Raw genomic sequence first — 15998 nt, 5'->3', positions numbered from 1 at the left:
GAAGTTAATTTGCTAATTAGCATTGGTTGGATGAATAATTATTAGTGAGAGACGTCCACGTTATTAAAATAGTTAAAAATAAAAAAGTATATCCAGTGGCATAAATACTGATCCTCAGATTTTTTTTATAGAAACGAATGCCTCTCTGTTGTCATTTTCTAACAAATCAACAATTAACAACCACCCTTTTTTTTTTTTTCAAAAGAAAAAAAAAAACAACTCATTTCCTTATTTATTTATTATTTATTTTAACCCCAAACATCAAATCTATATAATACCCCTCCGTCCCATTTTATTTGTTTGGTTTGACAAAACATGCATATTAAGAATTTAGTTAACAAAAGTTATTTTGCCTTCTTTATCCTTAATCACTCATTAACATACTAAAAGTTCTTCGTTCATGAATAATTATAAAGGTTGTTATGAGAAAAATAATTATTTATATGTCTAAATTTAGAAACGTTGCAAATATTTGGAGATTTCAAAAAAGGAATAACAAGTAAACAAAATGGGACGAAGAGAGTAATATATAAAAGCAGAAAATTTTGTCTTAAATGATAAGTCTCTTAAATTGTTTAGCACAATTATAAAATAATAAGTATTTTTGAGTCGATTTTAGATGAATATGGATAATAAAATTTTAAACGGGCTCGAAAACGAATACTTAAATAATATTATATCTAAACAAATTCGCGCATGGACGGTTTTAACACTAGCGCTGTATTTATATGTTAGACTATAACGTTTTAGTTGACGACTGAATTTACCTAAGTTGACGTAAAAAAATCTACGCTATAGTCAGGACTTTGGGCCTTGGGCTTCTGTTAGTGCACTGGACTGGGAATGTTGTTTGGGTCTAAGAATCCTTTCCGCATTAGTTTGACGTTTCCAGTCTTTTTTTTTTTTTTTTTTTTTTTTTTTTTTTTTTTTGAAAAAAAATAAAAAATCCGAGTTCATCACTGTAATACACATAACATAAAGTGATACCATAATTAAAACCAAAATGGGAAGTGGAGAGTTGTGGATAGGACCATTTCTACAGTGACGGACCAAAAGGTGATATATAAATATAATGTCCATCAAAGGACAAGCATGCGATGTGCCCAAATGGTACTATTTATTCAATCTCACATGTTCAACACACTTTCATCTTGCGACATAACTTCCAAAGACTTGGACAGATAATTCTTATGGTCCAAATTGGACAGATAATTCTTATGGCTAAATGCATATTTTGGACCATGTACTTTTTTAAAAAAATTTTGTTGTCCCTTATATTTTGCAGAGGTCCTATAAAGTACCTTTATTTACTTTTTTTTCATATTTAATATGTATCTCGCCACGCTAAAAGTGTGGAAAGAGTGAAAGCTTGTTTATTTGCCATGTTGTCACCTCTTCACATTCCTCCTCAGTAACCGACCATAATGCCAAAGGAGATGGTGGAACAAAGGAATCTCAGAAGTCTCAGCTTGATGACTGAGATGGTGGCGGCGGATGAGGATGGGTAGTGAAGAAGCTTGTTATCAATGTTCATATGTCAGATCTAGGACTCATCGGTGGAGGAGGAGGTGGAGGTGTGGGAGGTAAAAGTGGTGATGATGGTAAAAAATGGGTACCTCTTTCTTACTTTGCACCTTGAAACCATTTCTTCTCCTTTTTATCTTGAATAACAATAACCCTTTTTTTTTTATTTTCTAGTTTAGCTTTCTTTTTATAGTAGATCAAGTTTTGCTCTTCTTTGATTTTGTACTCTAGAGGTGATTAAAATAAATTAAAATGCTTTTAAGAAGTAAAAGAAGATTTATTTTCCTTTCTCCCAATTTGATGGGTTTTAGAAGCATAAGAGGAAGACGAAAGATGAGGGAGGAAGAGATGGCGGCCTCGACATCGGAAGCGGTGGTGGTGGAGGAAGGAGGAGATGGTGGCGTCTCCAGTGGCAGCGTCAGTGGTGGAGGAGTAGGAGAGTAACAGTTTCCTACTTCTTTGGAAGGTTTGAACGAAGGAGGGGGGCTTGGAAGGCTTTGACCAAATGTATATTTTTGACCATTTAATCTGATGCGGTATATGATGTGTTTCTCTCTCTCACATGTCATCACATTTTTGTAGGTGAGGGATGAGTTGCACGCACTTCATCTCCCCATGATAGGTACCCATTAAATATAAAAAAAATAAATAGAGATACCTTATAGGACCTCAGAAAGTATAAAGGCCGCAGAATTTTTTTGAAAACGTACCGGGTCCAAAATATGCATATGGCCTAATTCTTATGCTACCACAAAATATTTGCCTTGAATTATTATTTACAAATTGAGATTTTATCTAATTAATAAATTTATCTTTTTTCTTTTTGTGTATATTTCAGTATTTAAAAATATTGTAGACTTGCTCCATATATGTTTAGAATTGTTTTTTTTTTTTTTAGAAGAATTAGAATTGTTATTTGAGTGGTTGAAGGATGATATATGGGTTAACTTTTTACAAAATGTTATTTTAATCTTTAAAACAAGTTAACTTTTTACAAAATGCTATGTGAATTTTTAAAAACCATTTTAAACTTAATGTTATAAAACACTATAAAAAAATAATGTTTAAAAGCTATCTAAAAAAATTATTACGGACACAACCATAATATTTGCTTAGACCCGATTTATAGCCTATCCACGACCCAAACTAATAAAAATAAAAATATCTTAAATATTTTTCTCACCTTATCCTTTTTAATAGAATAGAGGTTATGGATGTGAGGTTTTATTTTTTAACGATAATGTTTGGTTAGAACCAGACCTTAGACCCGTCCATCAATCAAATCAATAAAAATATAAATATTTTAAGCATTGTTCTCAGTTTAGCCTTTTTTATTTATTTTTGTTTTTTTTTTTTTTGTACTCGTGAATAAAATGTTCTCATTTCTAGACAAGTTAGTCATATTTTTCAAACCCAGATTCACCTCATCTTAAATCTTAAATTGACGGAATTTTACTTGTCACGTGGTTTTTTTCCATCGAATTTTACTTTATATACTTAGATTGTGACAAATATCCAACGATACAGATAGATGATGAAAATTCATATCTCACGTATATGACGGAAAAAAAATTCTCATTGAACGGAAGTTTTGAAAGGAAGTTTTTCTTTTTTTGGTAATATGAAAGGCACTGGTTAGGTATATATATATAGATATAGATAATCCCGAAGCAAATAGAAGAAGAAAATCACAAAGCTGATTTGGCTTTCCTTTTTTCTTTTTTTTTTTTTTTTAATTTTCTATTTTTTAAACATTTTTCTTTTTTTTAGCATTTTATTTTCATTGGATAATCCTTCTAAATGTTCTAACAATAATTAATTGATATATATTTAGTTTGAAACCTAAATACATACGAACTACTTAAATTAAATCTTTTAGCTAGTGCATTGTATACTATTATGCACGATTTTCATAGCAGAGAAGAACTTACAAAAACAAAGCTTAATTACACACTTCACAAAATGTTGTGAAATTCATTTATTTCAAACCGATTTAAAAAAAAAACATATATTTGCACATATATAATAATAATAATAATAATAATAATCAACTTATTTGTGAGAGAATATAAAAAAATAAAAAACAATGTTATTAGGTATATTGTACATATAAAAACTTAAAGATATATATATATATATATATATATATATATATATATATATATATATATATATATATATAAAATTTAATTTATTACAATCTATCATAATTATAAAATTGCATTTTTATGAAACAACAACAAAAATAATTTAATCCTAAAAAAAAAAAAGCTTATCAATTAACACGGATATAACAATTAAAAAAAAAAAAACAATCATAAATTGAGATTAACTTGAAACTCTGTAGCTACTATGCATTTCAAACTAATAATGACTTTGTTTTTTCTTTTTGAAGTCTAGAGCGAATGTTTCCAAATGCAATTAAAAACAATAATAACATTCTTAATATTTTTTAATTTTCAAATTAATTACTAAATCAACAAAAATGTTTACATCTATTAAAAAAATTATTATGATAAATGTTACTGTTTATATAATTTTAATTAGCATGGAATATTAGTGTATTTATTTATATGAAATTTATTATTTATATTTTAATAAAAAATGACAAGCTATTATATTATACATAATAATGTAATTGGTATTTGTTATTTATTTTTATTAAATTATTATATCAAGGGTGTTATAAGAAATAAAGACAAATAAATTTTTATTTAAGAATTTATTCTGAACGTAATTTTGTAGAATTCAAGAATTTCTTATTTTAAATTGTAGCACACTAAACATAATAATTTTATTCGTAAATAAATTTTAAGTAAAATTCATTTATAAATGAATTCTATAATTATAATTCATTTATTCCAAATGGATTATTAAAATCAGAAAATACTTATGGAAGTGTATTTATTTAATTATTTAATAATTTTCACTAAAAATTAGAAAGATAAACAGAAAGGAGAAAGATATTTAAAAATTTTGACCTGTAAGGAGGTCCCAGCAAACACACAGTAAAAAACAGAGAAGGCAGCACAGGCATTGCCAGAGAGCCGAAACGGGGAAAATGGGCATATACTCACATGGCTACCTCTTGATGCCTTCTTATTCCTCGCACAGACAGTGAGACCCGCCTTTTTGGAGAATATCCATCGCGTTTGTTCCTTCCAAGATTCCTTTTTCAAAAATTTCTTCTCTCTTTTTTTAACGCAACTACAACTCTACAAGTAATAAGCAACTACTGCTAAATTAATCATTCAACAAATACCCAAGCCAACTATATTAGACTGTCCTGCCTTATCATGACAACCTCTTTATCTCTCTCTATAAATCCTGCTCTCTCTCCTCCCTTTCTCCCCACCGTCACTTTTCCCTCTCTGTCTTCTTCTTTTAGCTCTTCTTCTTGTTGTTGTTCTGTATCTTCCTGTCCTTTAAGTTTTTCTTCTTTTAGGACACGACTCCTTACTATTTCTTGCAATCGGGAATCTGGGAAGCTAAAAAGATACCCTCTTGTTAGAGCTAAAGATAATAATAGTGATATGACTATTAGGGAGGTTAGAGAAGAAGAAGAAGAAGAGGAGGAGAATCCTCCTCCTTTGCTTGATGCCGAGACTAATGCGAGGCCACGGCGCATTGCTCTCTTTGTTGAACCTTCTCCATTTGCGTGAGTCCTTTCTTCCCTCCAACACCATCCCCCAGCGCCGGCAAATATTTTGCTGTCTTGGTTTATGTTTGATTTTTTTTCAATAAGATATTGGAGTGATGGGTTCAATTATATGTTAATTCTTTTTGTGAATCTTTCTTTTGGGTATGACCAACCATTGGCTTCGATTTTTCTGTTACTGGCTTGTGTCTGATTAGATAAATTTCATGGTTCTAGAGTAAAATTAGAAGTTATATGCTTGATTTTTTTTTTTTTTTTGACTGATGTTTTTCTATAGGAAAGGTACCTTTAGGTTGCTCTTGCCAATGTGGCATTTTTCACTGTGCTCTGCCAGTTGCAGATGTTTTTAAATATGGATCCATCTAATTAGGCGGTTCCTTCAATTTTAGAATAATCTGATTAAGTATGTTTTATCTACACTTATAGTCTTTGCCTTTTTGGTTTGTGATTTTATATGGAATATGCTCCACATTTACTTGGCTTCTGATTTGTTACTTAGCTGAATGCTCTATGATAAAATTAATGTTTTACTCGTTGGTATATTGTTATGTAATCAGTGGGTTCTTGGTATGTGAAATTTATCCTTTATTAGGAGTGCTTGACTGACATGTTTCGAGATATGATATATTTTGTCAATTTTATTCTTAGCTGGTCAGTTTGGATTGATGTTATTCTACTATACCCGTTTGTTCCTCTTTAATGATTTTTCCAGCTAAGTATTGGCTTTTTAGTATTATTTTGTGTCTGCTCTGTTCTGTTATATTTTTCTTCAAGGTTTTGAAGGTTTAAAGTTTTGATCTATTAGCCTAATGGTGAGGCAGCTGTTCTGTTTGTACTGGGAATTTGATTAGTATTAGCTTAAGCATCAAAATGTACCATATAGTTGTAGACACAACAATCTCTAAAATTCATCAGGTACAAAGTTCCTCCCATAATTTAAGCTATCTGCCCACGTTATTACAGATGATTGCTCCCATGTGCACTTTTGATCTTTCTCCTAGCTTTCAATATATCCAAACACAACTTAAAATATTACGACTACTAAGTTGGAGTATGTAATTATATACTATAGTATTGTAGCTTGTATTTGATTAGTGATTCCCAACCATTTTGAGTTGCTTCAGAAATAGAGAGGGGAAAAAAAAAAAAGACACATGCATGAACTTGGCTGAAATGGATCAATCATAGGAATGCCTTATAGTGTAACACATATATCACCCTGGTTTTTTTGTTTGTTAATGTTTTACACAGTTTATGTTTTGAATTCTCAATATTTTTAGTGGGCACTCATTAGTTGTTATCTAATTCCTTTTGTTTTGCAGATATGTGTCAGGGTATAAAAATCGGTTCCAGAATTTTATCAGATATTTACGTGAAATGGGGGATGAGGTAATTTTCTAATGTCTTCACCAGTAATGGGCATGACTTGTTTTAAATCCCTTGCAATCCAAACATATCCCTACTATGCTGGAAATTGCCATTGCTTCTCAAGCTTGAGTATATGGTGGGGATAGTTTGCTTGTTGCCTACTTTATGGTACAAATTCTGTCTCTCTAGTATTTTCAATTTTAGTTTATTGGGAAAGCTTGGTCACATAAGAAAGGATAGTCCTTTCCCATCAAGTGGAACCCCTCACCCAACTGCAATTGATTTTGAACATAAGATATCCTTTTGGAATTCTATGTTCTAACCATTGTGGCATTCCCTTGGGGATGCTATTTATTTTTGTTTAGGTTACCAGCATTAATTCAGAGTTAAAAACTCTTCAACAACAATTATCAAATAATCACCTTACCATGGCAAAATGTTTGATCTCAGCTCATTTTCCATTTGCTGTTTCCAGTCTAACTATCAAGAAAGCAGCAAATTTCTGTTTCGACGAACATTGCTTCCTCTGTTGACATTGCAAATTGCATTTTATAGCTAATAAATTGTTTTGTTGATGTATGGGATAGGTGATGGTCGTGACAACACATGAAGGAGTACCTCAGGAGTTTTATGGAGCAAAATTGATTGGATCACGGAGGTTGCTATAGTAACCTTAAGCTGTTTTTCCCCTTTACCCATAATTTAAGTGAAATATTTTCTATAGGTGCAAATTGTAGGGATCCATTTTTATAATATATTGTCAAGTTGGAGGTTGTTTTGTTCTTTTGGCATATAAGTAATATACTGCTACATTTATATTGTATTAACTATTTCAAATTGCTCTTATGTATAGAGTACTCTAGTGTAGTCATAGTACAATTGCATGATTTAAATATTAGTATTGTTATTGAAATTTTGTCAGTAATGTTGGTCTTAAAAGACAGATTTACTCTTACAAAACTCAAATTTCCCCCTCTTTACAGTTTTCCCTGCCCCTGGTACCAGAAGGTTCCACTTTCTCTGGCACTCAGTCCAAGAATAATTTCGGAGGTTGCACGGTTTAAGCCTGATATAATACATGCATCTTCACCAGGGATAATGGTAAGTTTTAAATTCAAAGATGGAGTGAATATCAGAAATTGGTTGGAAATAGATGGCTGACAGTTGCAATCTGTGTTGAAGGTTTTCGGTGCCCTCATTATTGCGAAATTATTGTGCGTCCCCATTGTGATGTCTTATCACACCCATGTCCCTGTGTGAGTCTGATTCTTCTTTGATCTTTAACACTTTTGGATGCACATACTTATGCTGCTTCTTTAGACATATGGCCAGATTTCTTTAGGCATGTAGTGAACCATGGCTGAGCATGATTCTTGATTTCATTTGCAGATACATCCCAAGGTACACTTTTAGCTGGCTGGTGAAACCCATGTGGTTGATCATAAGTATGTGAGTTTTATATCTTTGTTGTGTTTCAATGCATTTGTCAAAGGCTTTAAGATTTCTGAGTCCAGCAACAAATTTGCCTTGTTATCAGAATTTCTTCATAGAGCAGCTGATCTTACATTGGTGCCTTCAGCTGCCATAGGGAGGGATCTCCAAGCGGCTAGGGTGACAGCAGGTGAACACAAACATCTAGTACCTAATTACTGATCATCTTTCCACAGTTCATTTCTCATCTAAGAGAAATTCAGTATGTATGGCTGTGCGCGAATTTCCAGCTACTTTTGTTTTTCAATAATTTTCTATGGCATTTTAGTACCCATTATAACAAATACCTTTTTCATTTATAAATATTTCTTTGCTCAAATATTTCCTTCAACGTTATTTTAAACAGATCAGTTTTGTTTATTTTCCAGCTAATAGGATTCGCCTTTGGAATAAGGGTGTTGATTCTGAAAGTTTCCACCCTCGTTTCCGCTCACAGGAAATGCGATGGAGATTAAGGCAAGACAACACTCATTCTTTATGCCTAAGCCATAACACCTTATCATATGAGTTTTTCTGAATGATGTATTTATTTTTTTTCTGAACAGCAATGGTGAACCTGAGAAACCATTAATAGTCCATGTTGGACGGCTGGGAGTTGAGAAGAGTTTGGATTTCCTGAAAAGGTACAACATTATCTCTCTCTCTCTCTCTCTCTCTCTGAACCAGAATAAAGCACTTTCACCATCAACCTCTTGAAAGTTTAAAAATATGGATAGAACTTTTGGGGCTGTCTTAATTAGCTTTAAAGGCACTTTGTGCTATTGATTTGGTGCTGGGTTAAAAACCAATTGAATTCATGAAATACAGTTATTACAGTTTCTTCACTTTTTGGTTCATTCTGGTAAATATTTTGTAAGCTCTGGTCTTTAGTTATTAATGAACAAGCTCACTTGTAATATTTATAAACATACATGCTTGAAGCTGTTTGCTAAAACAAAATCATTAGAGAAGTGTATTTTTTTCAATTTACAATCCTTGTGACAATTTTATTGTACAAATTGTTTAACGACAAGCCATGTATGAGTAGTCTTGATAGGAATGCCACGTCATCAAGTGCAAAACCGTTTTTGGTTTATTATAGAAGGAATAAATCTGCAACGAAGGGGAGCGGTGTGCAGCAAGGAAGGGATTGAGACAGCTCAACATGTTTGTTAGGAATGATTCTATATATATGTTAGCAGTAATCATGTATAGGGCATCTTTATTCTCTTTTGTTGTATTGAGCAGAGTATCTGCTTCGGGCTCAAGTCCTGGGGGCTGTTTTACAGTCATTTTTGTTACTCTCCATTGTTATCTTCAACTTTCTTCTTCTAATACTACTACAAATTCTGTCCTTCAATCAATTCTGTTTCTCCTTACTGTTCTTGCGTTCTAATCTCTATCATTTGGTCCGACCTGCTTTGGATTTTTTCTGAATGCCCAAGACCAGAATGGATCAAAGGGTGGAAACTCTAGAAGAACGTCGCCTCCATTGAAGACTCTATTGCTTCTATCAGACTTGATAATTCCCGCCAGCTTTCGGAGCTTCAACAAGGTCTCCAAGAGCTTAAACACCTTCTTCTCACAGGTCCATCCCCTGCTTCTTCATCTAACACATCCTCCTCCTTCACCATCCAACCCACAAAACCCAGACCAATCTGCTACCATCAATTCCCATTCCCCACTCACCACCACCGACCTTCACCCACACTCCTCATCTTCAACCCATAACTACATTCAAAAACTCGAAATGCCCATTTTCACCGGAACTGACCCATTAGGCTAGATTGCAAGATCTGAGCAATATTTTGAGTTACAAACCACCCCTCCAGACCGGTTTGTTGCCATGGCTCTCGTGGGTATGAAGGACCATCCTCTCCACTGGTTACGATGGCTTAGAGGCCGCACTCCAAACCTCACATGGACCCAACTCAAAATCGAACTCCTCATCAACTCCTCATCAAATACAGTGGTTCAAATTCGGATAATCCCTACGAGCTGCTTGCTGCCACAAAACAATTGAACTCGGTGTCCACCTTCATTGATGAATTCATTACCCAAGCCGCACAAACTCCAGACCTCACAGATTTTCAACTATTGGGATATTTTCTAAATGGGTTAAAAGAAGAAATCCGAGTTAGAATACGTTCCTCTGATTCTCAGGAACTGCATCGCGCGATGAGAGTTGCACTGGAGGTTGAACGAGAATTGCAGTCACCATATACTCAGAAACCCACGCTGCGATCATCTAGTAGCGATTCTCCAGGTAAGTTTGGTCTGGGCCCTAAATTTTTCTCACCCGCCCCACTTCAAACTCTACCACCCACCCAAAACTCGACCCGACCCAATACTCAAACCATAACCCACTCCTCCAGACCTCCAGATTTTCCCTCTCGCCAACCCTTTCTCCCTGCTCCTCAAAATTCCACTCCCTCTCCCAGAAACCGTGGATTCAAGCACTATTCTCACAAAGAATACCAAGAATTAAGAGAGAAGGGGCTCTGTTTTCATTGCAAACAACCTTACTCTCCACTTCATGAATGTCCTCACAAATCCCTACGGGCAATAATAGGAGGAGAGCATGAAACTCTCACAGATGAAGGGCTCCTACACGAATTAGATTCAGATATCTTCACACCTTTGCCCGTGAACCTCAATGAAACCCATTTCCAGCAGCTTGAGCTTTCCTTATGTTCTGCCTATGGTCTCTCTCAACCCAAGACTATGAAGATTATGGCTCTACTGGCTTCTCACTCAGTATTAGTCATGGTGGACAGCGGAGCTAGCCACAATTTTGTGTCCTCGGATCTTGCTACGACACTGAATTTGGCAGTTGAACCCACTGACCCGTTCCTTGTCAAGCTTGGTGATGGCCACCTCATGAAAACTTCCGGCGTGTGCAGCAACTTACAATTACAATTGGGTTCCTACACTATTTCTGGTGATTTCTTTATATTTCCGTTGAGAGGTCTTGATATAATATTGGGTGTTGCATGGTTGGAAACTCTTGGTGATGTGCAGGTGAATTGGCAGCAGCTTACTATGAAGTTCCTACATCAAAATCAGTTGGTGGAATTATGTGGTGATCCATCTCTAACCCGGGGAGCGATTTCCGCCAAATCATTCTCTTAGGTCACAGATGTGTCTTTCTCTGCAGTCCTACTGGAACTGTCCATAGATCCTCCTCCAATGTCATGTGTCCCCACGGTAGAGAATTATGATTCTGAGAGCCAACAATTACAGGAACTTCTTGCGGCTCATGCTTCTGTTTTTCAGGAAATCTATGGCCTCCCTCCTCGTCGTTCCACTGATCACAGGATCGCCCTTCAGCCAGGTCAGGGACCAATATCTGTGAAACCTTATAGGTATGGCCACATTAAGAAAGATGAGATCGAGAGGTTGGTGCATGATATGCTTTCAGCTGGAATTATCAAACCCAGCTCCAGCCCATATTCTAGTCCCGTCCTCCTAGTCAAGAAAAAGGATGGCAGCTGGCGGTTTTGCGTTGACTACAGGCAACTAAACCGATCTACAATTCCTCATAAGTATCCCATTCTGGTTATCTAGGAACTGTTGGACGAATTGCATGGTTCTCAGGTCTTCTCTAAACTAGACCTTAAGTCCGGGTTTTATCAAATTAGGGTGGCTGAAGCTGATACTCCCAAGACAGCTTTCCGGACACACTCGGGCCATTACGAATTTCTTGTCATGCCGTTTGGGTTAACCAATGCGCCCGCCACATTTCAAGTGGTAATGAACGATCTCTTTTGCCCCTATCTCCGGAAATTTGTCTTAGTCTTCTTCGACGATATTTTGGTGTATAGTAACAGTTGGGATTCTCACTTGAAACACTTAAGGCTTGTGCTCCAGCTGCTTTGTGATAACAAACTTCAGCTCAATCAAAAGAAATGTTTCTTTGGCCGGAAATCAGTTGAATACCTGGGGCATATTATCTCTAAGGATGAAGTTGCTATGGATCCTTCCAAAGTCTCAAGTATCCTACAGTGGCCCATTCCAAAATCTACCAAGGCAGTGCGAGGATTTCTGGGTATTATAGGGTATTATAGGCGCTTTATCGCCAATTATGGACAACTAGCTCGCCCTCTCACCACTCTTCTCAAGAAGGAAGCCCAAGCCAAATTCACATGGCCACAAGATGCTCAAGACGCATTCATTGCTCTCAAGCATGCCATGACTACTTCCCCTGTACTGGCAATGCCAAATTTCTCTAAGCCCTTTGTAGTCGAAACCGACGCTTCTAAGTCTGGGATTGGGGCTGTCCTCCTTCAAGATAACAGGCCTCTTGCTTATTTCAGCAAGGCTACCGGAGACCTAGCCATGTCCAGGTCTGCTTATGAAAATGAGTTGATGACCCTTGTTCTAGCAATCCGGCATTGGAGGCCATACTTAATTGGGAGGTGTTTTATAGTGAGGACTGATCAAAAGAGCCTTAGGCACCTTCTTCAACAAAATGTGTCCACACCAGCCCAACAATATTGGTCAGCCAAGCTCATGGGATACAATTTCAATATTGAATATAAGACCGGAAAAACCAATTGGGCAGCTGATGCCCTGTCTCGCTGTCATGATGAGGTTGAATTTCAAGCCATCTCGGGTCCACAATGGATAGATTGGGATGCGATCTCTAAGGAAATCCAACAAGATTCCACTCTCTCCAAGATTATCTCAGAAATCTCTTCGGGTAAACCATCTCAAGCTCACTATTCTCTCATCCACGGGAATTTGTTCTATAAGGGACGATTGGTGCTACCTCCCTCCTCTAAGTGGATACCCAAGATCATAGAAGAGTTTCATTCTACTCCGTTAGGCAGACATTCAGGAGCTTATAGATCTTACAAAAGGGTTGCCTCCAATTTCTATTGGCCTGGTATGATGGGCACCATAAAGAAGTTTGTCGCTGCTTGCTTGATCTGTCAAACACACAAATATGAGGCTAAGTCACCAGCGGGTCTGTTGCAGCCACTTCCAGTTCCAAGCCAAATATGGGAGGACATAGCTCTTGATTTCATCACAGGCCTTCCAAAGTCCCAAGGGGTGGACTGCATCTTAGTGGTGGTTGATAGATTGTCAAAATATGCTCACTTTCTCGGCCTTCGACACCCTTTTACAGCTGCATCCGCAGCCACTCTGTTTATGAGGGAGATTGTGAGACTCCATGGTGTTCCGGTAACTATTGTCAGTGACCGCGACCCATTGTTCCTAAGTAACTTTTGGACTGAACTCTTCCGCTTGCAAGGTACTACTCTGTCCTTCAGCACCGCTTATCACCCCCAAAGTGATGGTCAGACAGAGGTGCTAAACCGAAGCTTGGAATCCTACCTCAGGTGTTTCTCCTCCGAGCATCCGAAATCATGGGCTAAGTGGCTTTGCTGGGCAGAATATTGGTATAACACCAATTATCAAGGAGCTGCTAAGAAAACACCATTTGAACTAGTCTATGGCAGGCCACCCCCCACCCTTCAGCGGTTCCTACCGGGTGAAACTCGTGTTGAAGCTCTTTCCCAGCACCTCCAAGATAGGGATAAGATACTTTTTAGCTCCGCTACAATCTACATAGAGCTCAGCAGCTGATGACCAAATATGCTAACCCCAAACGTCATGATGTTCAGTTCCCCGTTGGGGAAAGGGTCTTCCTTAAACTTAGGCCACATAGGCAGCAGTCCGTAGCCAATAGAGTCAATGACAAGCTGGCTGCTAGATTCTACGGACCCTTCGAAGTACTCAAGAAGGTAGGGGCTGTTGCTTATAAGCTCCAACTGCCTTTGGGATCCAAAATACACCCTGTATTCCATGTGTCTCAGCTCAAGAGGGTAATTGGCAACCATCCAATCATTGCACAGTTGCCGGATGGTCTCGACATAGAAGCAGGACCATTGGTTGAGCCCTATAAAGTTTGCCAGCGACGATCTCTGCACTCCACTTCAGGCCCAATACCTCAGGTATTAATTCAGTGGCAGGGGCAAAACGAAACAGATGCAACTTGGATAAACGAGTCTGACTTGAAGGCACAATTTCCGAATTTCAGCCTTGAGGACAAGGCTTTTTCAGAAGGGGTGGGTAATGATAGGAATGCCACATCATCAAGTGCAAAACCGTTTTTGGTTTATTATAGAAGGAATAAATCTGCAACGAAGGGGAGCGGTGTGCAGCAAGGAAGGGATTGAGACAGCTCAGCATGTTTGTTAGGAATGATTCTATATATATGTTAGCAGTAATCATGTATAGGGCATCTTTATTCTCTTTTGTTGTATTGAGCAGAGTATCTGCTTCGGGCTCATGTCCTGGGGGCTGTTTTACAGTCATTTTTGTCACTCTCCATTGTTATCTTCAACTTTCTTCTTCTAATACTACTACAAATTCTGTCCTTCAATCAATTCTGTTTCTGCTTACTGTTCTTGCGTTCTAATCTCTATCAAGTCCTTTACTCAACTTAGCTCGGTTCATTTCATAAATGAGTCAAGCCTGATGCAGCCAAAACTTTCTGTACTTCGTTCATTCGCAATCTTAGTTGTCAACGGTATCTCGTGCTCTACCATATCTTCCTTTTCTTCTACCTCTTTCCCCTCTTATTCCTGTGATTGTAACCGTCATAATTTCAACCAACGAATATTATTTCTGATGTATGACGTGGTTGTATGTTTGCACATCTAGCAATCTTTTGATAGCTTAGCAGGCAGGTATGTGTATTAGAAAACCTACATGGATCGGGTGCATGCAGGTTTTCTAATACACTTGGCTATAAAGCATGGCATGGCTTTATGACATTCAGATTTAATAAATTTTATTGTAACAGGGTCATGGATAGGCTTCCAGACGCAAGAATTGCCTTTATTGGAGATGGGCCATATAGGTATTCATTTGAACTCTCTTGAAATAGTCAAAGAAAGCTAGTCATTTGGTCTGCACTAATTTCAGATTGCAAATTTAGAATTGAATTCTTTCTGTTTATTTCTTAAGCGGATTGTTAAACCAAAAAAAAAAAAAAAAAAATTCCTTCCATGCAAATAAAAGCCTTAACAGTAAACTCACTACTCTTACTTTATGGATCACAACTCCTGTCTTGGCAGAGAGGAGCTGGAAAAGATGTTCTCTGGCATGCCTGCGGTGTTTACTGGAATGTTGGGAGGAGAAGAGCTTTCTCAGGCATATGCCAGTGGGGATGTTTTTGTGATGCCTTCAGAATCTGAGACACTCGGTCTTGTTGTTTTGGAGGCAATGTCTTCAGGAATTCCTGTTGTGGGAGCCCGCGCTGGAGGAATTCCTGATATAATTCCTCCTGAACAGGATGGTAAAATTGGTTTTCTGTACACTCCAGGAGATATTGATGACTGCTTGGGAAAATTAGAGTCATTGTTAAATAACCAGGAACTAAGAGAAACCATGGGTAAAGCAGCACGTCAAGAAATGGAAAAGTATGACTGGAGGGCAGCCACTAGAAAAATCCGTAACGAAAATTACAATGCTGCGATTTGGTTCTGGCGAAAGAAGAGAGCACAGCTACTCAGACCTATTCAGTGGCTGGTAAAGCGGATTTTCCCGTCTCCAGAAGTTAATTATAGGTGACGGATTTGCTCTGCAAAAAGTGTTATATATAAGGGGGAAAAAAAAAAAAAAAAAAAAAGGAAAACGAACCTAAAAGGGTTGTGGATTATTTATTGTTTGTGAATTTGTTCTTTTGCTGTATATTTTGGACCATCAATTATGGTCTGGTTTGCAGTTTAAATGGTTTGGATAGATTAGTGTGATGATATCTTTCAAAGAAAAATATAGCATTTAGCCTGTGGTTTTTTTTTTTTTTTTTCCCTTAAAAAAAAAAGTAGTATCATGGGGTTTTTTTTTTCCCTTAAAAACAATTTGGTATGCAGTTTGATACTGTAAAAAAATACTTGTGCATCAATTAATAAAATCATATACATATTATATTAGTATAACATCAAAACAAACTTTCAAGCAAGAC

At 36.7% G+C, this 15998-nt stretch overlaps 1 protein-coding gene across 1 annotated transcript; it reads left to right on the top strand.

Annotated features, from left to right (window-relative positions):
* The first annotated feature begins 4587 nt into the window (after positions 1-4587).
* Positions 4588-15786, top strand: SQD2 (sulfoquinovosyldiacylglycerol 2). Its single transcript, XM_012232511.4, has 11 exons — positions 4588-5182; positions 6505-6571; positions 7138-7208; positions 7534-7651; positions 7733-7806; positions 7940-7995; positions 8088-8171; positions 8410-8497; positions 8587-8664; positions 14835-14891; positions 15109-15786. Exons 1-11 carry the CDS (start codon positions 4821-4823, stop codon positions 15602-15604), a joined length of 1551 nt encoding a protein of 516 aa, XP_012087901.1. The 5' UTR covers positions 4588-4820; the 3' UTR covers positions 15605-15786.
* Positions 15787-15998: the final 212 nt, after the last annotated feature.

Source organism: Jatropha curcas, chromosome 2 (assembly GCF_041381405.1).
Source record: "Jatropha curcas cultivar XTBG-Jc1 chromosome 2, XTBG_Jcur_1.0, whole genome shotgun sequence".
NCBI lineage: Eukaryota > Viridiplantae > Streptophyta > Magnoliopsida > Malpighiales > Euphorbiaceae > Jatropha > Jatropha curcas.
This window is presented reverse-complemented; position numbering and strand designations above follow the sequence as displayed.

Coding starts and splice junctions, on each gene's coding strand:
- SQD2 (XM_012232511.4), top strand. CDS start 4,821: ATGACAACCTCTTTATCTCTCTCTATAAATCCTGCTCTCTCTCCTCCC. Junction 7,652..7,732: donor CATCTTCACCAGGGATAATG/GTAAGTTTTAAA, acceptor TCTGTGTTGAAG/GTTTTCGGTGCCCTCATTAT. Junction 8,498..8,586: donor GAAATGCGATGGAGATTAAG/GCAAGACAACAC, acceptor TTTTCTGAACAG/CAATGGTGAACCTGAGAAAC.